The sequence below is a fragment of the Macrotis lagotis genome, chromosome 1 (assembly GCF_037893015.1).
Source record: "Macrotis lagotis isolate mMagLag1 chromosome 1, bilby.v1.9.chrom.fasta, whole genome shotgun sequence".
Lineage (NCBI taxonomy): Eukaryota > Metazoa > Chordata > Mammalia > Peramelemorphia > Peramelidae > Macrotis > Macrotis lagotis.
Genome location: NC_133658.1, coordinates 402529178 through 402552479, shown reverse-complemented (window position 1 = coordinate 402552479; position 23302 = coordinate 402529178). Strand labels below are relative to the sequence as shown.

At 36.6% G+C, this 23302-nt stretch overlaps 1 protein-coding gene and 1 non-coding gene across 2 annotated transcripts in view; one reads left to right on the top strand and one right to left on the bottom strand.

Annotated features, from left to right (window-relative positions):
- LOC141506160 (serine/threonine-protein kinase 32A-like) overlaps positions 1-23302 on the top strand; it is a 105664-nt gene that overhangs the window by 19380 nt on the left and 62982 nt on the right. The window contains 1 exon segment of the mRNA XM_074212670.1: positions 3518-3691. Coding sequence (XP_074068771.1) covers positions 3518-3691 — 174 coding nt within the window.
- On the bottom strand, positions 2117-2247 carry LOC141510772 (U6atac minor spliceosomal RNA). Its single transcript, XR_012475177.1, has one exon. It is a non-coding gene; the product is annotated as a U6atac minor spliceosomal RNA (small nuclear RNA).

Below are 23302 nucleotides of genomic sequence, written 5' to 3'. Positions count from 1 at the left end.
CATTGATAATATGGTAAATTACCTATCACTTTCATGTATCTTAAAATAAGGTCCCTGTCTTTTGAATTTTCACTATTCTTAATTCTATATCACCCTAAACCACTATACACTATATCTAGAATCCCTGTTGTTAGAAACCCCAATGAGAAATAAATAAATAAATAAAGATAGGTTCTTTAATTTTACATTGTTATAGAAATGGGGGAATCAGCAGGTCTACAAAAATGGTTAAATAGAAGACAAAGACCCCTTTTTTTCCTAAGGAGCATGTGGATAAAAAATATAAGCCTGGGAAATGAACTTAAAGATTTTAATAGTGTTACATTATGTCTGAATGCTTGGTTAGGAATTGTCTTAATATATACAATACCACTGCCATAGTCACACAAACGCGCACACACACACACACACACACACACACACACACACACTTATCCATCCTCCCCCCCACAACATACACTCCCTGTCTCATTATCATTGCCTTCCAGGAGTTGAGAATATGAGACTAGTGATTTCAATCCTGTTATATGCAAGCACTTCAGACTAGAGAAGACCTTAAGTGGATTCATGAATAAGTAAATATTTACTCATACTATATACTAGGAGTCCATTCTTCTCTTACCTGGCATTATCCTCTTCCTCTATATCAGCAGTTCCCAAAGGATATTCTTCAGACCTTTAGGGACATCCAATACTTTTTAAGGGATTCCACAAAATTTTTCCATAATAATACTAAGATGTTATTTTTATGACCCTCGTACTTCTTTAAGAATATAAAGAAATTCTGAGACCAAAAAGGTTGAGAACAACTGACTTACATGATCAATCTCTGTAGGCCTGAACACTTCATTATAGAGATTTTAACTTATTTTCAAGTCTAGATAAAAGTACTTTGGCCTTGACTTCCTTGCTCTACCTTACGTCCTTCCCTAGATCTTCTTTGTTACAGAGAAGCAATGCCCTAATTTAAAGACCTTTCCCTTCCTAGATGTGTGAAGAACAATGAAAGAAGAAAATCCTGAATAGAAACTAGCCAATACTTGCTTGCTTTTTTTTTTTGTCTTTGCTGGTACTTGCCACAGTTCCAAATGAGCCAAAATGGAGATGGTAGAAGTGAAATGTTCAATCTTGGTCAAGGTGCAATTTTCAGGCATCTGTTTTACCTATTTATAGTGATGATAATGGTAATGATGATTATTTTCCACCTTGCAGATTTCCTGGCATTTTTATATACATGATATCATATGATCCTTACAACAGCTTTGTAAGATATTATTGTCTTCATTTTAAAAATCATCTTGTGTGTCTTAAAAGTTTCTACAAGAAAGTAAGCTAGTGTAGTGTGTAGGCAAAATTGACAAGTAGTTGTGACCTCTTTCATTATCTACCTTTATTATCCCTTCCTTTTTGCCAAGACAAAATTCCTTCTACTTCTTTTTTCCCAGAGTGATTAAATTTTTTTTATTAAGATATCTTAATAAAATAGCACACTTTTCTCAAAGTGGAAGAGAGGGGCGAGTTTCTTTAAGGTTATATCTGATTGTGGCATTTTAGATCTAGAAGGGATCTTTTGGATACAACACCATCATTTTGTGGGTTAGGAAACTGAGGTCTGAAGAGGAGAGATAATATGCTAAAAGTTTTAGGAGTCTCCTTAATCTTACTCTGGGATTCTTTCTGCTACAACCCTCAGAACCTCCAATTAGGAATTCTTAATCAGTTTGAGGTTTCCCTTAGCTGCAACAAATCTATGTATATGTTTTAGGAAAAGAACCATACCACAAAGATTCCATTTAAGATACTAATGCATTAACTGCACAGATTCACAGGTTTATGAGTCAACATAAATGAAATATTTGGTATGAGACAATCTTAATCACTTAGATCAGAAGTGACAAACATGAAGCAGGCAACTTTGGGGCTCAATCAGATAAAAATTGAGGAATATTCAATAAAATAAATAAAAGTACAATGGAACATAAATAATGTTAACATTTGGTTTTCTTAGTCAATATGTTTCCTATAGGTATCCTTATGGATGGCTTAGTGGCCCCTGTTCCTATTTAAGTTTGATATCACTGATCAAGACACATATTCCTTAGCCATATTCCTAGTGAAATAAAAATAATTATAGAACAATAAAATATATTGTGATGCCAAAAATACATATTTGAATCAGAAAACCAAGATTCATATTCCATCTTTTGCTCAGGGCACTTGCTTGACCTCTCTCCTCTCAATTGTCTCATCTACAAAATGAGATTGAAAGATACAGCCTCTAAAGTTTCCTTCCACTCCTCAATCCATGAGTTTATGAGTATATGAGCTGAGGCAAGTCTTTTGGAAGCAAACATTGCTTCTTAGTATATTATCAGAATTTAAAAGGCAGCTTGCCTATTAATCAACAAACTAGCTTTTTTTCAAGTAATAAATTGTGCAAAAAGATTTTGGAGGGAAGTGTGTGCTATATCAAAAGTGACTTAATTAATTTTTTTAAAAAAAACCAAACATTACATCTTGGGGAAAGTAGTATAAACAGCTTGGCAAACAGTGTTGCATTCTCAATGTTTAATCCCTTGATATTTATATAGTATTTTATGATGCTTTTACAAACATTATGAGTTCCTTAATATTTATATAACATTTTATGATGCTTTCACAGTCATTATGAGGAGGCGGTATAGTTTCATGAAAAGGAAAATAGATTTGTATTAGGAATTCTAGTAGCTCAGTGTCATAGCTTGAGTTTCAGGGGATCTTTAACACATACCCCTTTTTCCCCATTTGAAAGTTGAGGAAAAGAGAGAGTCTAATTGACTTACCCAAAGTCATGCAGGCAAGTAGTCAGAATTTGAACTCAGATTCTCCTATTTCAAATCCCTCACTCTTTCCATTGTACCCTATTTTCTCCTAAAATTATAAGGATCTGGTCCCTGGTTCTGCTACATAGTAATTGTTTGACCTTTAACAAGTCATTTACTCTTTGGGGGGTTTAATTTCCTCATCTCTAAAATTAAGAAGTTGGGCTAAATAATCTTTGAGTTCTAAATATAGGATGCTATAAATTCGAAAATGGGAAATTTGCAATAGATGTTCTCTAAGGTTTCTTCCAACTCTAAATTCTATTTTCTTAGATGTATCTCACCATTAACTTTGTGTTATAGCTAGATATGACTGCCCCCAATTTACAGGTGAAGAAACTGATGCCCAAAGGGATTAAATGACTTGTAGTCACATAGAAAAAGCCAGGAATGGAATCCAGGTGCCTCCATTGCTAGTATAAATCATATATATATATATATATATATATATATATATATATATATATATATATATATATATGTGCATCTATCTAGTTTTTGATGAAAACTTTCCATCCAGACAGTTCTAATTCTTTCAGGATATGTCTAAACATGGCATTGCTAATTACCTAAGTGCTGTCTTCGACTGAGCAATTTGTTACTTGCTGATCTGTCAAGTCACTTAACTTATGTCTGTGGGATGTGTGCTGTTACAGGTACTCCTTTCAAGACGAGGAAGACATGTTTATGGTGGTAGATCTCCTGCTGGGTGGTGATCTTCGTTTTCACCTGCAACAGAATGTCCGGTTCCAAGAAGACACTGTGAAGCTCTTTATCTGTGAACTCTCCATGGCATTGGACTACCTCCAGAGTCAGCGCATCATCCATAGGTCAGTTGGGTACTAGTTCTGAGACTTATTTCAGTATAGTGTTATTCAGAATTAGGAGGATCTGAGTATTATGTCTGAATATCTCTTAAGAAGCCACAGGATACCTGATGTTGTTGAGATACTACACTGAACTCAGCAACCCTATTATCCAAGATGACTCTGCTGGGTCTTAGCAATGTCAGTGAATGCCACTGGCAGACCTAAGGAACAGAAAAAGGAGAAGTCAAGAAAGGAAGAAAGAAAAGAAAATATGGAGTGGGGGAAAAAAGAAAAGGCTTTTTAAAAAATACAATTGAAAATTATTCTAAAATTAAAGCATAATCAGTATTTAATTTTTATAAAAGAAACAGAAATGGGAGAGAGAAGGAGGAGACAGGAGAGAGAGAGAGAGAGAGAGAGAGAGAGAGAGAGAGAGAGAGAGATTTAAAGTTTTATAAAATACATAATCGATATTTCATTTTGATAAATAAGAAATAGAAAAGAAAGAAAAATAGAGGAAAGGGACAAAGGGAGAGAAAAGAAAATCTTAAGTTTAAAAAATGTCATTTGTGAATTATTCTAAAACAGAAGTGTTTAATCTGTATTTCATATTGTTAGGGGAAAAGGGAGTGGATAAGAAAGGACAGAGGAGGAAAGAAAAAGAAAAAGATTTATATAGTAAACATTAATAGCAACTTTGTGTGATGATCCATGTGTGATGAACTATGATGGACTCAACTCCTCTCAGCAGTTCAGTGATCAAGGACAATTCTAAAAGACTTATGATGGAAGATGCCATCCACATCCAGAGAAGTCAGAATGGAGACCAAAGCATACTATTTTCACTATTTAAAACTTGTTTTATATTTTTTTCATGGTTTCCCCCCCCTTTAAGTCTGATTCTTCATTCATAACATGATTAATATGGAAATATGTTAAATATGATTGCACATATATAACCTATACCAGACTATTTGCTTGTCAGTTGGAGGGGGAAGGGGAGGGAAGGAAAGGGAGAGAGATAGAAAATTGTGGAACTTAACCCCCTAAAAATGAATATTGAAAACTTTCTTTGTGGGGCAGCTAGGTGGTGTAGTGGATAAAGCACTGGCCCTAGAGTCAGGAGTACCTGGGTTCAAATCCGGTCTCAGACACTTAATAATTACCTAGTTGTGTGGCCTTGGGCAAGCCACTTAACACCGTTTGCCTTGCAAAAACCTAAAAAAAAAAAAAAAACTAAGAAAAAAAACTAAGAGAAAACTTTCTTTGCATATAATTGGAAAAAACATAAAAGAGAAGTTTGTAAGTCAAGGAGTGGTAGAATGCCAGTATTTGAAGTGGCCACATAAGTTAATCATTCATGTTTTATGCTATAAAAATAGCATAGGGCAAATAAAAGTCCTATACTCTTATCCCCACTGAAGATCACAAACCAATATTAACATAAGATAGTCTATTAAGCATTGTTATCTAAGGATCTAATATTATTTAAATAACTCATTTGCCTACGTTTTCATTTGAACCTTGCAACAGGCTTATGGAGTTACTTGGGGAGTACAATTATTACTATCCATGTTTTACAAATGAGGATCCTGGAGACCTGAGAGACTAAGCAAGTTATCCATTATCTCACAGCTACTAAGTATCTAAAACAGAATTGACTTCTACCTCTTAGTTTTACTAAAGAGTCAGGACTATACACAGCCTCTCCTAAAAAGTACTAAGACGAATACATCATATTGAAAAACATTAGTAACTGAATTATTAAATAAAAGAAGTCCACAAATTTTGCCCCTTTGCTTAAATCACCTAGTATTTTGGTTAAAGAACTTGAAGTCAATTTCTTTATCTCCTGTGGTCACCATTTTTCCTTTTAGAAAATTGTAAAGCAGTCATTTAAATAAAGTCAACAAAGGGCAGAATCCTTAAATAATTATATACTATCATTTCCATTCCACACAAATTATATTAATATATAGAAAGTCCCAGCCCTCAGAAATGGAGACTTGCACATTTGCTAAGTTAATCAGTAGAAACTGGGACTGAGAAAAGGCAGCACTGGTATTTCTCACAACAATCTGTGAAGTATTTCAAGTGTTATAATACTCATATGGTGAGTGAGGGAGACTGAGTCAGACAAGTGATTAAATAACCTGCCTACAGTCTCACAGGGAAGTAAGTGACTGAGGCAGTTCTCAGACCCAAACTTCTGACTCTCTAACCAATCCTCTTTCCAGTTTTCTTCATTATTTTTCCCCTTGGGAAATAGGAACTTTCATACCTGGTATTGTCACAATAGTTACATGACTATAGTTATAGTCACAATAACATAATAGTTACATAACTAATACTAACATCACCTTAAATCTGACCTCTGTTTTGACTGTTTCTTCTGAATGGCAGTAGCTGGTTGAAAAACAGCCTTTTGTCAGGAAGGTTCTTTTAATCTTCTAGAATTTGCCCCCAACTGGCTTTTCTCTCATTCATCATCCCAAGAAAATTGCCAACTACATTCTGGAGTTTTGGTTGCTGACAATGTAGAAATCAGGAAAGACAGATCATTTTGTGATTCTGGCACTGCCTCAAAACACCTTTTAAATCTTTTTTCCCTTTTCTTTATAACATAGAACCTATTTTCATTTAGGTTCTATACACATTCTCTCTATCTTTGTCTCTCTCCATCCCTCTCTTTGTTCCCCCCTTCTCTCTCTCTCTCTCTCTCTCTCTCTCTCTCTCTCTCTCTCTCTCTCTCTCTCTCTTTCTCTCTCTCTCTCTGTCTGATTCTATCTCTCTGTCTCTGTCTTTATGTTTCTCATTTTCTCTCCCCTCTCCCCCTCTGCCCACCTCCCCTCCCTGCCTGCCTCAACTTGTCTATTCTTTCCTTTCAAATCATGGCAAATATTTCTTGAATGTTTACTATGTGTTTTGCATTATGCTCAGTGATGGGGCACAAAGTTCATGAGGGCAATGAGTTTCACTGCTCTGGAGGAGCTTTATTCATCTCTTTTTCTATTTATCTACCCATCTACCCACTAACCCATCTTTCTATCTATCTATCTATTTATCACCAATCTATCTACCTATCTTTCTATTTATCTACCAATCTCTGTGTCTATCTACCTATTTATCTACCCATCTATCTATCTATCATCTATCTATCTATATCTACCTATCTTTCTATTTATCTACACATCTTTCTAACTATCTATCTATCCATATATATATATATATATATATATATATATATATGTATATATATATATATATATATATAATCTCTCTGACTTGGTTTCATTCTCTCCTTTTTGTCCATGTCCTTCCAACCTAATCCTTTAACCCAATGGGTTTAATGGGTCAGTATGAAAGCCCAATTCCAAACCTTTGCTGACCATCTCCCACCACAGGAGTCTCTGCCCCCTCACATTGGTCTCCTAGTTTCAAGTTTCCTTTAAGTTTTGGCTCAAATTCCACCATCTGTTCCTTGGGTCCTTCCTTTATCTACCTTACATATACCTAGCTATTCACATGATCTTTTTCCTCCATCATAATGTCAGTTTTTTTAGGGAAAGGGCTGTTTTTGCCATATATATATATATATATATATATATATATATATATATATATATATACATATATATATATATATGTATATGTATATGTCTTATCAAAGTGCCTAACTTAAAAAATACTTGTTGACTGCAAAAGCAAAAGAATGAGTATATTTAGTGTTTTAAATCTTCATCCCTTCTCTATCCCTCAGTCTATTAAAATTGATGTTAATTTCCAATTCATTTGTGTTGAATTTTCTTACAATGAAATACTTCATGTAGTTGACTTGTGTGAGCAGAGTTTTCTACTAGGAACTATAGATATAAAGAGAGGGAGCTATCTATGGCCCTATCCTCAAGGAATTTATAATGCAGTACAATAATTTGAGATTATATATTTATCTGAGGTTGTATAATGAATAAGTTAACCTAGACAGAAGCTATGGCAGCTTTGCCACTGACTTGTGTGATCTTAGGCAATTCACAAAATTTCTCTGCATTTCACTTTGATCATCTGTGAAATATGAGGATTGGGGTGGCTAGGTGGAGCAGTGGATAGAGCACCGGCCTTGGAGTCAGGAGTACCTGAGTTCAAATACAGCCTCAGACACTTAATAATTACCTAGCTGTGTGGTCCTTGGGCAAGCCACTTAACCCCATTTGCCTTGCAAAAACCTAAAAAAAAAGGAAGCAATATGATTGATTCCCCTCAGAGTTCCCATCTAGTCTAAATCCTATCAGTTATATATGGAAGAAAAGTTAAATATATGGAAATGAATATAGGGTTCACTAAACTGTACATAAGAATGCCTATGGGCTTAGAAAACCACACATTTATATATTTCTTTTTTATTACAATATCCACTTATTAAAATCAGATAGGAACTATGTTTTAATCTGCTTCCAACTGTAATCCCAACTGTTTGGGCCACCTATTTGACATCTCTGCTGTAGGAATTTTGAAAAGAAAGAGATCAATTATAATGTTAAAGGAGTAGGGCAGCTAGGTGGCGCAGTGGATAGAGCACTGGCCCTGGAGTCAGGAGTACTTGAGTTCAAATCCGACCTCAGACACTTAATAATTACCTAGCTGTGTGGTCTTGGGCAAGCCACTTAACCCCATTGCCTTGCAAAAAAAGAAAAAGAAAAAAATTATTAAAGGAGTAGTCAAGGTGGCATGTCATACTAGAAATAAGTTTAGGATCTCTTACCATTTTTGCTTCTTATTGCTACATGACCCTGATTCAATAATTTTATGTCTTTGGAACTCAGTTTCCTCACTTGTAAAGTGACAAAATTGGAATGGATGCTCACCACTATCACTTTATTTTATGTAAGGCAATAATCAATAGAAGGGAGTTCCTCAAATCTAGATTTTTTCCTTTCTTTAATCTTTCTGAAGACCATGGTGAAGGGGGATATATAAAAACTTCCGAATTTTTTCTTAGTTTTATATTCTTGTGAAATTCTTTTTCTTATTTCTTATTTCAAGATATTCAGTAAGTCAAAATATTTCAAAGTTGCTCTTCAGTAAGTATTGAAGGACAGAATGAATTTCCAATGTTTCCACTAGGACTTTCCCTTTTTTCTACTTTATTTCAGCTAAAGAGATGGAAATTTAGAAAAAGTTTTTGTCTTGACCAAAAATAAAAACCTGAAGAATAACAAAACTAATTACAATCACTCCCTTGAGAGTACTCCTGTCTGATATGTGGATCACAATGATCTCTCTGAAGAATGATTTTGGGAAAATTAATTACCACAGTTAAATGTTAATGATTAAATTTCTATTAGTGTCTTCATGTCCAATTTTGAGGAAATTCAATGGGTAATTTGGATATATGGGATGAACATCAAACATTAAATGTATCAAAATCACATCCCAATGGATGCTTGATATTTTTTTCTCTCCAAGAAGCACTTGATACTAATAAAGTTGTAATTTTCTGCTTTTTCAATTCCTGTGTGAGCAATAAAATCTTATTAGACAATTTATGCAAATAATTGTAACAGATAATAACATTGTAGAAAGCTCATTTGAAATTGAAACAAAAAAAGAAATAGAAATAGAAAGTCTGAAGAAATATAGTTAGTAACTTTCAAAAAAAAGAGATAGTGTTCCACCTTTTGATAACCACTTTTTCTTCCTGGAAGCAGTAAGATTATGCTTGTAATGTTGTCACATTAATTCTGTCTAGGTTTTCTGAATGATGCAAACAAAGCCTCCTTCTGAGTGAGAAATGGAAAAGAAGAGTCTTTCCTATGAGACTCTTAAGACAAGTCTGACATGGGCAGTCACTGGAAAGTTATTTGACCATTAAGCCTGCTTCCTCAGCTTCCTGATAATCCATCAAAATCTTTTAAAGGGACCCCAGAACCTTGAAATGATGCATTTCAATGTTTGAGCTTTAGCTATGTGAGAGGATAAGGCATAGTGACCAAACTCCCAGGTTAGAAAACTTCCTCTCCAAAAATGCACTTCAAATCTTTCTCTACAACTTAGAATTGCTGATGCAAATTTGCATCTTCTCTGGAACTTAACAGTCTTAGAGAATTGCTTGGTAAGAATAGTAAATTAACTAGGATTTAGTTTGTTATTTAATGATGATAGATGATTATTTATCCCTATATTCTTCCCTTTCCCCCTTTGGAGATGGGGTTCCCTTCTTATACCTGGACTGGAAGTGTAGCAGCCACTCCCAGGTCTAGCACTATTGCTAAATGGATAGAAGCTATGACAGTCTCTATTCAGAGGGTCACATTAACTTAAGTCTTCTTGTCTTGGTTCAGTGCTTTACCTAATAAGCCATGCTGCCTTATTGGTGGAAAGCAGGCAGAATTGTGAAGTGAGTGAAATGTCTATCACTATTGAGTCACCTTCTACCTTCCTTGAGGCCAGGGTCCTCTTGCCTGGCCCTTCCTGGAATACTATCTAAGAGTTTGTTTAAAACTTTTTCCAATTCACATCAATAAAATCTATCCCATTATCCTATTATTTTGCATTTGAAATTGGATTTGAGATTTGAGGGCCATAGATAGCTCCCTCTCTTTTTATCTATAATTCCTAGTAGAAAACTCTGCTCACACAAGTCAACTACATGAAGTATTTCATTGTAAGAAAATTCAACACAAATGAATTGGAAAGTTGTCTTGGGTGAAAATATGGGTGTTTCTGGCCAGCTTTTCCACATGTCATAGAATCTTAGAGATGTAGTCAACATCTGATCTCATTTTCACGTCCAAATACTAAACTGACCCACTTTTTTCTAGTTGCCCTTTCTATGGCATAATTTTATTCTTCCTATTCTTTGCATACATGAAACTAGCCCCTTGTGGAGAATAAAGTGGATGACTTCTAACATAGAAGGTTTGTATAACTGCATCATTTTCCCCACATTTTAACTGTTTGAGGCCTTATCCCCTAAGATAAGGTATAAAACAAAAAACTGAACAGATGGGATGATGTCATCAACTGAACAACCATTTGCAAATTCATTAGGCAGGATCACATTTAGACTTGTCAACTCAGCATCTCCTCCCCATTCAATTAAGGTCACTTTTTTTGTTATAGTCGTTTTTGCCTGTGAGTGAGAAGTTCGATGCTGAAGTTATGAATAAATTTTATGTTCAAATTCTATAGAAATTGAATTTCTAACCAAAACATTTTTTAAAAAAATAACAAATTAGTAATTCTTGAGAATGCCCAGTACTGCAACTGGGAAAGCTAAGTTTGGTTGATTGATTGAACTCTGGAGTTTTGAGTTTCAATAGAAGTCAAGTTTCCTTCTAGGTGAGGCATCAATATGGTGAGCTCCCAGGAGCAAAGAATCAGCAGGCTGCCAAAACAGCAGTAGAGCTGAGCCTGTGGACAGCTGCTGTACAAATTAAGGAGGACCAATCTCCAAAGGGGGAAGAAGAATATACAGTGCCTTATCTTAAGCTAACAAATAATCATCCATCATTATAAAATAACAAATTAGATCCCTGAAAATTTATTTGTTTATCTTAGCTAAATAGACTTTCTAGACATTTAATTTTATAAACAATATTTCCATATACCTTTTTTAATTGAAATTTTAACCACTGTAGATGGTGCTTGTGTTCACTTTGTATACTTTTTCTTTCTTCTGTTTTATTGTTACTTTCAGCTGACAATATTTGCCATCATTAGTGTGGCCGATGGACAAACCTAATCCCACTTTCATGTGTCAGTCTTTCAAATACTTGAAGAGATTATGATCATGGTTCTCAAGTTTTCTCTTTTTCTAGATGACACATTCCATCTCATCCTACCCAATCCAATCCCATGCACATTTATCAAGTCCTTCCCAAGTACTGAATTAGGTACTGAGAATTAAAAGATAAAATGAAAAATAGTCTCTAACTTCACAGAGTACTCTCAGAGGAGGGAGGGAAGGGAAAATAATGTTTAAAAAGATATTTGTAAACACTATTTAATATTTTATTTTTCTAACCACTTGCAAAGATAGCTTTTTTTTTGGTAAGATTTTGAGTTTCTCATTTTCCTCCCTCCCTCCCTTCTCTCTCCCTCCCCCTGACGTAAAATAGTCTAATATTGGTTTATACATGTATAACTATGTTAAACATATATCAGCATTCAGACTCCATAGTTCCTTCTCTGTATGTGAATGGTATTTTCTCTCACATGTCCTTTGGAAGAGTAAGTCCATCATAGTTGATCATCACATAATGTTGCTATTAGTGTAAAACTCTAACTTGAAGTGGAAAGATGCACTAACATTTAGGGAGAATCAGAAAACAGTCCTTACAGGAGGCATTATCTGAGTTGAGACTATTTTTTTCTTTTTTAATTGATATCTTAATTTATATTTTCCAAGTATATGTTATGGAAGTTTTTCAACATTCAACCACTTGCATAATTCCCCTTGCATTTTCCCTAAGTTGCACATTTTTCTAGGGTTTTTTTGCAAGGCAAATAGGGTTAAGTGGCTTGCCCAAGGCCACACAGCTAGGTAATAAGTGTCTGAGACCAGATTTGAACCTAGGTACTCCTGACTCCAGGGCCGGTGCTTTATCCACTGCGCCACCTAGCCGCCCCTTAAGTTGCACATTTTTCTACCACCCTTCCTTCCCTCCACCCTCCCCTCAACAGTAAACAGTCTGTTAAAAGGTATATGTGTACTTTTGTGTTTAACATATTTAATATTAGTTATTTTGTATTTGAGGAATTAGGACCCAGGGAAAATAAAGAAAACCATGGGATTAAAATGAAAAACATAAGAGAAGTTTTTAAAAAGTGAACATATTATCATTCAGATTCTATGGGGTTGAGATTTTTTGTTTGTTTGTTTTATCTCTAGATGTTGTTGGCATTGTCCATAACAGGTCTCCCAGGGTTATCCCAGATCTCTGAACTGAGAGAAGCTGCATCCATCATAGTTGATTAATTCACAGTGTTGCTGGGTTTTTGGGGGGTGTTTTTGGTTTTTGCAAGGCAAATGGGGTTAAGTGGTTTGCCCAAGGCCACACAGCTAGGTAATTATTAAGTGTCTGAGACCAGATTTGAACCCAGGTACTCCTGACTCCAAGGCCGGTGCTTTATCCACTACGCCACCTAGCCGCCCCCCAACACAGTGTTGCTGTTAATGTTCACAATGTTCTCTTGGTTCTGCTGAGCTGACTCCTAGAAATTCTAGGAGGCTAAAGGGAGGAGAGAACATCTTTCAAACATTTGAGATGCCTAGGGAAGAAGGCAGATGATGCAATGAGGAGTTCAGTTTAACTGGAATAGTCATGTAGTGAGTTTGACTGGAACAGAAAGTTCATGACAGGATATGGTATCAAGATTGTGATGGACTTTAAATGCCAACCTGAGATGTTGGTATTTTATCCTAGAATCTCTGAGGAACTCCTGAATATTCTAGAGTCACTAGGGGAGTGAGATGATCAAGCTTGTGCTTTAAGAACTACTTTGGTACATGTGTGGAGGAAGGATGGAGAAAGGAGAGATTGAAAAACCTTTTCTCCAATTGATTAGGAGGCTTGTAGATAGAGTGATGGATTCAGAGACTGGACAACCTGAGTTTGATTTCTGCCTCAAAGATTTATGAGCACATCCCTGCTTCTATTTCCTTGTCTAAAAATGAAGCTAATAATAGCACCTACTTCATAAGATTGTTTTGAGGATCAAAGGAAATATTTATTTAGAAATTTATAGACCTTAAATGACTGAATAAAGTTAAAATTATTATTATTATTATTATTATTATCCAGGTGAGAGATGATAAGGATATGAACTAGGGTGCTGGCCAAGTGAGTAGAGAGAAGACAATAGATGCAAGATATATTGTGGAGATAATAGCAACAAGTCTTGACAATTGATTGGAGATGCTGGGACTGAGAATGAAGGAAAAGGAACAATAAAGGATAATTCCGAAGTTATAGACCTTGGTGGTTAGAAGAGAAATGATACTCTATTCAGAAATGAAAAGATTCAAATGACTTTAATTGAAACTCAAAAGGCATAATCTTTAGACTCTTCACCTTCCTAAATGACTTATGAAGGATCAAGGTAGCCACCTTTGAGTATTTGAAAGGTTCCTATACATGGAAGAGGATCAACTTTTGTCTTGCTTCCCTACTTTCTCAGAAGGAAAACCCAAGAGTAGTGTGTAAATGTCCCAAAGAGGTATATTTAGTCTCATCTTAAGGAAAAAGTTCCTAGCAATCAGAGCTTTCCAAAAGTAGAAGCAGCTATCTTGGGAGATAGGGAGTTCCCCATAATTAGAGATCTACAAAAAAAGTCAGTAGGTCAACTTGCATCTATAGGAGTCTATGTACCAGTTAGTATGCTAAGTATAGAGATTGGATGTCCACATGTCAAAGCTGCTGTAGAATGTTCTCCTATTAGCTATAGGTTGGACTTTATGTTCCTTTAGAATCCTTGAAACACAAAGATTATATGATTATTATGTGTGTAGTTTGTGGAAAGGAAAAATGCAAAAATGTTGATCATTTATCTGATTACATAAACTTTGATCCACCATCCTGCTAAGTTGGGTATTCTCCCTTCAAAAACAAAGTTGTGTGAATAACCCTTCCTATTTATTATTCCAGGAAAACATTTTCTGCTGTTTTTTTAAAGTTTTTGTGTCTTTTCCTTTTGTTTTGGTAATAGGCACTTAATAATTCTTTTCTATATCATAGATCTGGCAAATTTCCTCTTTCCTATTTCTCTACTCAGGGAAAAAAAACCTTTGTTACACTAGGAAACAAAATGGTAGGTAGTAATGAGGGTATTAGGTTGAGCATTCCCATTCTGCACCTGTTCTCAACTACCAAATAATTAATGAGTATAAGTTACACTTCTGAAAAGAAAAACAGCCTTCCCTGTATTATGCATTATGTTGTTTTTTAAAATGAGGGTTGAAACATCCATTTTCACCCAAGGCTACCTATATGTTTAGGCCTAGGAGTCAGAGCAGGTTAATTTAATCAGGTCATCCTATTCTTTAAATCATTTAAGTCAGAATGGGAGGTTTGGTGGATATAAGCACTTTGACTATTTCAAATAAAATCTCATTCACTATTAGGAAAATGCCTGTTACAATGAAAAGATAAGTAGATGTGGTTTAAATCTGTACATCCTTGCTGTATGACCTTGAGAAAGGCCATTAATCTTTCTGAGCCTTGGTTTCTTCATCTGTAAAATGAAAAATTAGATTAAATTACACATAACATCTCTCAGAGTTTTAAATCTATGATCTTGGTCATTTTTAGGAATACTTGAATTATATTATCTTTAGCAAATAATTTAGCTAGATCCTTTTTTTTTGGTCTCATAGACTTATAGAATGTAAGGGTTAAAAGAGATCCTCCAATAGGATTAAGAATCCAGGAAGAAGGCAGACAATACTGTAGCAAAAATGCATCCAGGTATGATTTCTCTCTCTTCACATTCAACTTAGATCAATGTATACCATGGAAACAATGTAAAGACTAACAGACTGCCTTCTTTTGGGGGGGGAGAGGGAAGCAAGGTTGGGGGAAAACTGTAAAACTCAAAATAAATAAAATCTTTAAAAAAAAAAGAAAAAGAAAAAATGCATCCAGGAGTGTGCTGGTAAATATTTAACAATTTGAAAAAAAATTATGCACAATAGACTTTAAAGTTTAATCTGCATTATTAACATTTTTCTCTATCACTTTTCCTTAAGTCTAAACAACTAACAAAAAAATGAAACCCTGATTTATAAAGCTTGCTGATTTCTAGGGTACAAATTCTCACTATGAAAATATAACAGTTGGCTCTCAGGAGTAGGTGAGAGCCGGTTCTGGTATACCCCTGAATACAGACAACATTCTTGCAGCTGTTAACAATAAAGATTTACTGCCAAGTTTTATAAAAGAGTTCAAGACACACTTTTGAAGCTGGAGATCTTTGTTTGAAAGGATGATATGAGATGCAGTACCTGGGTATGTGTATGAAAGAACATGGGGGTAGTTTGAATAAGTGATTAACTGATTAAGTAGAAGAAAGACAGACAGAGAATAGCACATTGGAGAAACATTGTGGGATACTGGATAGGGCTTTGGACTTAAGAGTCAGAAAAACCTGGCTGTTAGAGCTGTCAAGGAAGTCCTGAGGGGATAGGAGTGGGGTGAGAGGGCAGAAGGGCTGTCCTCTATCAATCTATTCCCTTGCTTTGGGGCATTGACACTGAGATTGGAACCATTTCCTTGGTAACTGCTACAGAGCAAGGATGACCCTCAAAGCCTCAGGACCTTTACTGGTGCTTTGGAACAGGTGAGAGATCAACTGGAGGAACACAGGAGACTCAGTTCCCCCCTCTTTCTCATCCAGCTCCTACTCCTCATCTCTCTGAACTGCAGAACTGCTCCATTCCTCATCATGACCAGGTCATGCCAGGGAGTTCAGTGGGTGTGTGACTGAATGGCTACATCCCTGCATAGATGGATGGATAGATTTTGGAACCTGGGCAACAGGCTGCCCACTCAAAGCCCATCCTTGGGCTTCGGGGCTCCTTCCTTCCCCAGTTTTATCTCCCTCTGGAGGTCAGTAGCAGCAGGAGCTGCAACAACAAGAACAAGGCAGCTCTCTGTTACCTGCCTTGGCTCTGTCTTAGGAAGGGGGGTGGGGTGGCAGGGGTGGGTAGGGCTGAGGGAAACAACGTCAGGTGGAAAAGACTTTCAATCCTTTCCTTCTTTCTTCCTCCTTTCCAATCCTTCTCTTTCTCCCTCCCTTCCTCTTTCCACCTCTCCTAGTTTCCTTCATTCCTGCCTACCTGCCTGGTGAAGAGGGGGATTACATATAAGAAGCATTAATTAATTCCCCAAAGAGGCTTTCCCCCCCCACTTTCTGCTCTCATGTTCCAGTACTATTCCTTAAGTCTAGGCTAGGCCTTTGATTGTTGATCTAAGTCACCAGGAGGAGGACAAAGGGCCAGCTGCTTAGAATGAATGGATAGGAGTGTTGGGTAGGTGGTTTTGGGCTCAGATAGATAGAGGCTGGCAGGTCTAGGCTTTGCTTCTCTTTGGAGCTCTGCTTCAGCCCTCCCAAGAAAGTGAGCAGCAGGCTGGTTGAGTTGAGGGGACCTCAGGTTATTCCCCTGGAAAACATCTTCAGATACTGCTGGGAGTTCACTATTTCTCACAGCCTAGCAGCTACCTTTCCTCTCTACACAATGCCATCCCACCTCTGTGTCCCTAAAGGAAATGGCTAAAATCCATCTATCTATGCAAGGATCCACCCCAGCAGATGTAACTATCCAGCCACACATCCACAGAACTCCATGGCAGGCCTGGCAAGCCCATGGCGAAGTGAGTGGCTCGGAAGACTCTGTGGTTCATAGAGGGTGAGAGGTTGAAGCTGGATGAGAAAAGGATGAGGGAACTTCAATCTGGTTTGAAGTGCCCTTGCATATCCCAAGTAGTCATCAAAACTGGGAGGGACAGGCAGGTGATAGGATGGGGGCGGGGGGGGGGGGGGGGGGGGGGGGGGCTAGGTAAATGAAAGAATTGATTAAAAAATAAAGTTGACTTTTGTTGTTTTTTAAGATTAAAAAAAATTTGAATCTAGGTACAGTGGATAGAGCCCTGGGCCTGGAGTTAGGAAGACCTGAGTTCAGATTTAATTTCAGATTTTCCTAGCTGCATGACCCTGGACAAATCACTTAATTTCTGTCTGTCTCAGCTTCCTCAACTATAAAAATGGAGATAATAATAGTGCCTACTTCACAAAGTTGTCATGAAGATCAACTGAGTTAATTTTTGTAAGCACTTAGCACAGTTTATAGCACAAAATAGGCATTTAATAAAGGCTTATTTTCTTTTCCTTCCCTTTATTAACTTTGTGCCCTGGGCCAAGTAGCTTATCTTCTCAGGACTTTAGTGTCCTCTCCTGAAAAATGAAAGAGTAGGACTCAAAGAGTTATAAGGTTTATTGTGGGGTTTTTTTCCTGTACAATTCTGTACTAGAAAGTAAGAATTAATGAAGGAAGAGTATATGAAAATGGATCCTTAGAGTTCATTCTGTATTCAGGCTCATAGAGTAATAAGGGATGACTGTATGGGAAGTGAGTCAAGGCCTAGGTCAAGGCAAACCCATACCCAGAAATAGATGTTCAGATTAAAACTAATCCCAATGCAGGAATTTGTTGCTCAGTCAGTCATTTTTGTCTTATCTTACTATTTGTGATCCCATTTGGGATTTTCTTGGCAAAGATATTGAATTGGTTTGCTATTCCCTTGATTTTACAGTTGAGAAAACTGAGAGGCAGCTAGGTAGATAGAGCACTGGTCCTGGAGTAAGGAGGACCTGAGTTCAAATGCAGCCTCAGACACTTAATAATTACCTAGCTGTGTGACCTTGGGCAAGTCACTTAACCCCACTGCATTAAATATTTTTTTAAAAAGAGGAAAAAAAGAGAAAAATGAGGCAAACAAGATTAGGTAACTTGCCCACAAAGGTAAAAAGTGTCTGAGAACTCAGTAATATGAGACTTCCTGACTCCAGGTCCTAGGTATCTACCCATTGTACCACCTAGCTGCCCCAAGTATCTAGATATAGAGTTAATAAAAATTAGCAGATGTATACATATGAATGGCATAGTTCTGCACCGTTAGTAATCTCCAAAAGGAAAAAGAAGTGCTCAGGGAAAAATCAATTGACACAGAATTAGGGTGTGAGCATAGTTAGCAGCAAGAGGTAAAAGTATTCCTGAGTATATTTGTGCAAGTCCATAATCACCTGGTAGTACAACCTTCTTACAAGGACTAAGGAAGAAGTGACTTGCCTTGTGAACTTAAAACACTGACAGAGCTTGGACTAGAACCCTGGGCTCCTGATTCTCAGGCTAATGAACTTTCTAAGTATGACAGTCTCTGGACTTTTGTGAAACCTAGTAGGTCACCAAGAAGAGTTTAATAAGGTCTTTTACAAACTAGGAAGTGATGAAGCATGTTGAAGGGAATACCAATTAGCGGATTTTAGCCCCCTTTTGGAGACTATTTTCCCTGATATTTGTAATGGACTCTTAAGAGAGACTATCAGAGCTAGAAGTGACTTTAGAGATTATCTAGTCAGCCCCCTTATTTCACACAAAAAAGAAACTGAGACCCAGAGAAAGAAAGACAGCCATTTGCCCACAGAGACCCAGGCTGTTTGAGCCAGAGCTAAAGATGCTTTCCACTAAAACCTGGAAGCAGAGACTTCATCTCCAAGGGTCTGTTGAATCCATCCCTAGGGCATCCTAACTTCTGAAGCTTGGAACTTTATTCTTTCTTTATCACAATGGGAAAGTTAAAAAAAGAATCCCACCCAGAAGATTGCGCCATGCTGATTAGATTAACAGTTATATGCATGATTAAGAAATTGCTTCCACCACTGCAGTTTCAAAGTAAAGTTGGATTTGAAACTGTCTGGAAAGGAATATGGCAATGTACCACTGGTTTCATTTTTATTCTCTCAGTGACACAGAGTGTAAATTTGTTTCATTTTCAAGTGGAGAGATTATTTTTCATGCATCCAGGCCAGGACATTCTGTTCTGAAGCAGTAATGGAGCAAAATACTTTGTATCTAATCATCCCATCCTCTCCTTCTCTGCTTATAAAATAATTGGCTTGCCTTGGGATGACAGTTTTGCTGATGCTTAGGATAAACAAATCCGATTCAATCTTAGACTTTGTTCTTAATCAGAATTGCAGAAGAACGTAGAGGATACCTTTTAAGTTCCTTAAAAATATTTTATTTTTATTTATTGATATTGACAAAAATATTGATAGGCATAACAATGCCTAGCACGTAGTAGGGAATTAATAAAAGTTTGATTGACTGATTACATTAGTACACCTGTACCTCCATAGCCAGGAGGACATCTTTCTCAATAATATATTCAATTCAATTCAATAAACATTTATTAAGCATCTACAATGTACCAGATGCTGTGTTATACATTAAGGACACACTTTAGAAAAATAAAGGTAGTCCTTGTAATACCAATGGAAAAGACCTGGGGTTTAGAGTCAAGATACTTAAGTTCTGGTTCGAACTTTCTACTAATTCCTAGTGTGACTTTATAGGTGTTTTCATTTCCTTATTTATAAAATGGATGTTATGAAATCTGCAATGTCGAAAATAATGATCATAGCTCACGTTTCTAAAGCACTTTACAGTTTACCTATAATTTCCAAATCAACAACTCTGTAAAGTAGCATAAATATTATTTATTATCCCTGTTTCGTGGCTGAAGAAATTAAGGCTCCAAAAGGTGATATAGGAGAACCAGGGTCACATGAATAACCAGTGGCTGAGTGAGGTGCTAAAGCAGAGTTCTATGACCTCCAGCATAATGTTCTTTCCATTCTGCCCAAGGACCAAGAGGAATGAGAAGGGGGAAAACTTTGGGAAGTGTTAAAAATGATAGAGGAGGACATCTGTCATAATAAGCATCACTAAAATCTCTCTGACAAGACATACAACATAAATGTGTTAGCTAAATTTGCTGAACTTGTTTTTATTCTTTAAATAAGGTATAGCTCAGTGGCATTAGAAGGGAAATTTGGAAATGAAAGGGCTGCAAAAAAGAGACATCAATAGATTTCATTAAAGTAAGTAAAAAATAAATCCTCCAAGCTTTAATTATTCCTTACCAGTGTGCCTACAATGTAAGGGAATTTTTTTCTCTGAGAACAAATCAGCCTATGGATTGTTATTATGGCTTTAGTGGCCTTGCCATCTCTGACACAGACCACAAGACAATCATGTAGGTGCTTAATAAATATCTAATATTGTAATTCAAGCTTAGAATTGTCAACTCAAAAGTTTTTCTGAACCTGAAGAGAGTAACTCAGCTGAACATTCCTTTTCAGAACATTATTATTCTGTAAGGTTTTTGTAGTAAATGATTCCACCTTTAGTGTCTTAATGGGGTAGTGAAGGAAGACGAATATATGTGAATTCAGAGCCCCTGAGATTAGATCCATCATTCTCTCCTCCATGCTTATTTCTTCTATCACACTCTCCTGGCTCCATGGTAGTGTCTAGGCTGAAGGACCCTGCATTTAATGGCTGTGTGGCCTGGGGCAAGTCATCCCCCCCCAGTTCTCTCCATTGTAAAATGGAGATGATAAAAACAAACCCTCTCCCAGTTTTGTTGTGAGGATCAATCGAAAAATTGTAAAAATTCAAGTGAGTCTATATTTTTGGGGGAGGGGTATTTTGTTTACTCCTAAACAAGAATATTTTATTAATGTATAAAAAACATTATTTGTACAAAATGAGAATAAATAAATATTTAATATATTAAAAAATTGTAAATTGTTCACCATAGTGTCTGTTACATAGTAGAGATTTAATAAATGTTTATTGAATTAAATTAAATATCAGAGATCCTAAATATGCCTCTTTATATCTCACAGAGAACAGGGAGAGACACTAGAAAGGTGGATTTCAGGCCAGACACATTAGTCCTCTGTTTCATGGTTTTCATGTCCTATATCAGATTGCTGGGGGACTTGATTCTGGGAGGGGTTCAGAAAAGTCATGTAATTAGCCTATTAAGCTCAACTAATGTCTTGTAAAACCATTCAAGTGGGTCAGGTAGATATATCAGTTACATCTTGTTCCCTGCCTCAGAGAGTGTTACCTTTGCTTATTAGTTAAACTTCCCTTAGAGAGCATCAGCCAAATCAGAAAGAACTGACTCTTTCATATCCTGTAAACAGAGAGATGTAATTAAGGGTTTTTTGTAGTCAGTGAGGTGTGTGTTTTCTGCCCCAACAAGACTCATAGACATAAAATAACAAGATGTTAGAACTGGAAGAGAGCTCAGAGGTCTGCCGATTCACCTCCTTCATTTTATTGAGGTTTGCTGAAGTCATAAGCTAGCGCTGGTCAAGCTCAGTCTCCATCTGACTCAGTAGCCTGGGTTCTTTCCACCCCATCATTCTGCTTCTCTGACCATGCCTATATAGGCTTAACCTGCCCTTAGGTGTTGTGAGTAGATATAGAAGAGATAAGAATTGTTGGCAATTGATTGGATTTGGGATGGTAAGAAAGTGAGAAGGGACAAAGGTGATTTATGGGGTTGTAAAACTGGATGACTAGAAGGATGATGGTACCCTCTAGAGAAAGAAGAATATTTGAAAGGAAAAGTCCATTTGGGAAAAAAAAGATAATGGATTTCAGATGCCTATGAGACATTCAGGTGGACATGTCAAGTAGACCTTCAGTACTGGAAGCTTGGATATGTAGATTTAGAAATCATATGCCTAAGGATAATACCTGAAACCATGGTAAGCACAGCAAAAAGAGAAAGACAGAGAGAGAGATTCAAGGGATGGAAGTATAGAAAATTAAGATCAGAGAAAGGGATCGGAATTTGGGATCATGGAGGTTGAACAATTATGGGCAATGGTAGGGTAAAATATGTTGCTCTCTCTGCAGACTGAGGTAGAGAGAAGCATGTCATGTGAGCTGAAGAAGTTAATTATCTATGAGTCAAGAGTATTTAAGAATATTTTGATAAGTATTTTGTAGCCTTGTAGACTGAGAAGACAACCAAATGTTAGACTTTGTTGCTTTTTTTTGCAAGGCAACAGGGTTAAGTGACTTACCCAAGGTCATACAGGTTAATTATTAAGTGTCTGAGGTCAAATTTGAACTCAGGTCTTCCTGACTCCGGGGCCAGTGCTCTATCCACTGCACCATCTAGCTACCCCTGGACTTTTTGAGAAAAGAGAAAGGCACTATTAGATATATATATATCCCCAAGATGGTCAAAGACAGAAAAGTACCCATAAATACTAAGATAGTTATAACAGTTCTTTTGTAATAGTAAATAACTGGAAACAAAGTTAATGCTCATCTATTGGGAAATTGCAAAGCAAATTGTGGTGTATAACCGTAATGGAATATTGCTGCACTATAAGGTAATGGAACATTGCTGCACTATAAGTAAAGATGAATTTGGAGAATGCTCTTCTTTACTGTGCCGCCTAAATAAATACCTCTTTCTAAAAAAGTTAAAAAAGAGAATACTGAACAAATACAGAATGAACTAAAGAGAAAGAAGAAATCAATATATAGTGTTTCCTTTCTTTTTAGAGAAAGAAAAAAAACAAAAAAAATTAAAGGAAAGAGGAGCCTGAGAACTGCTTAGTAGATAGCAATATTTGAATCCTGAATGCTGGCAGCATAGAGAGTCTAGAAACAGGAACAAGAAATTTGCTTATTTCTGTTCTTGGCCAGTGTGTTAGGGAACACAAGAGAATATTCATCCAGTAATGGAGTGGTTAACCAGAGGACACAATACCTTCTGGGGGAGCCAGGTGTCCATTAGTGTAAGAAATAGGAAGGGAAGTTATTTTTTCAATAGAACTGAGTTCTCTAGGGCACAAGGGAAGGGGAGAGGAAGATAGGAAAGGTTCTCATGAGGGATAGGGCTGAAGTGGATAGGGATGAGGGATTAGGGAGTAGGAGCAGGAGTAGCAAGTTTTTGCCCACAAAACCTGCAGTTCTGAATCACAGGATTTCAATCATGAAGAGGAGGGAGCATTCTAGCAATGTTACCAATCTGCTGC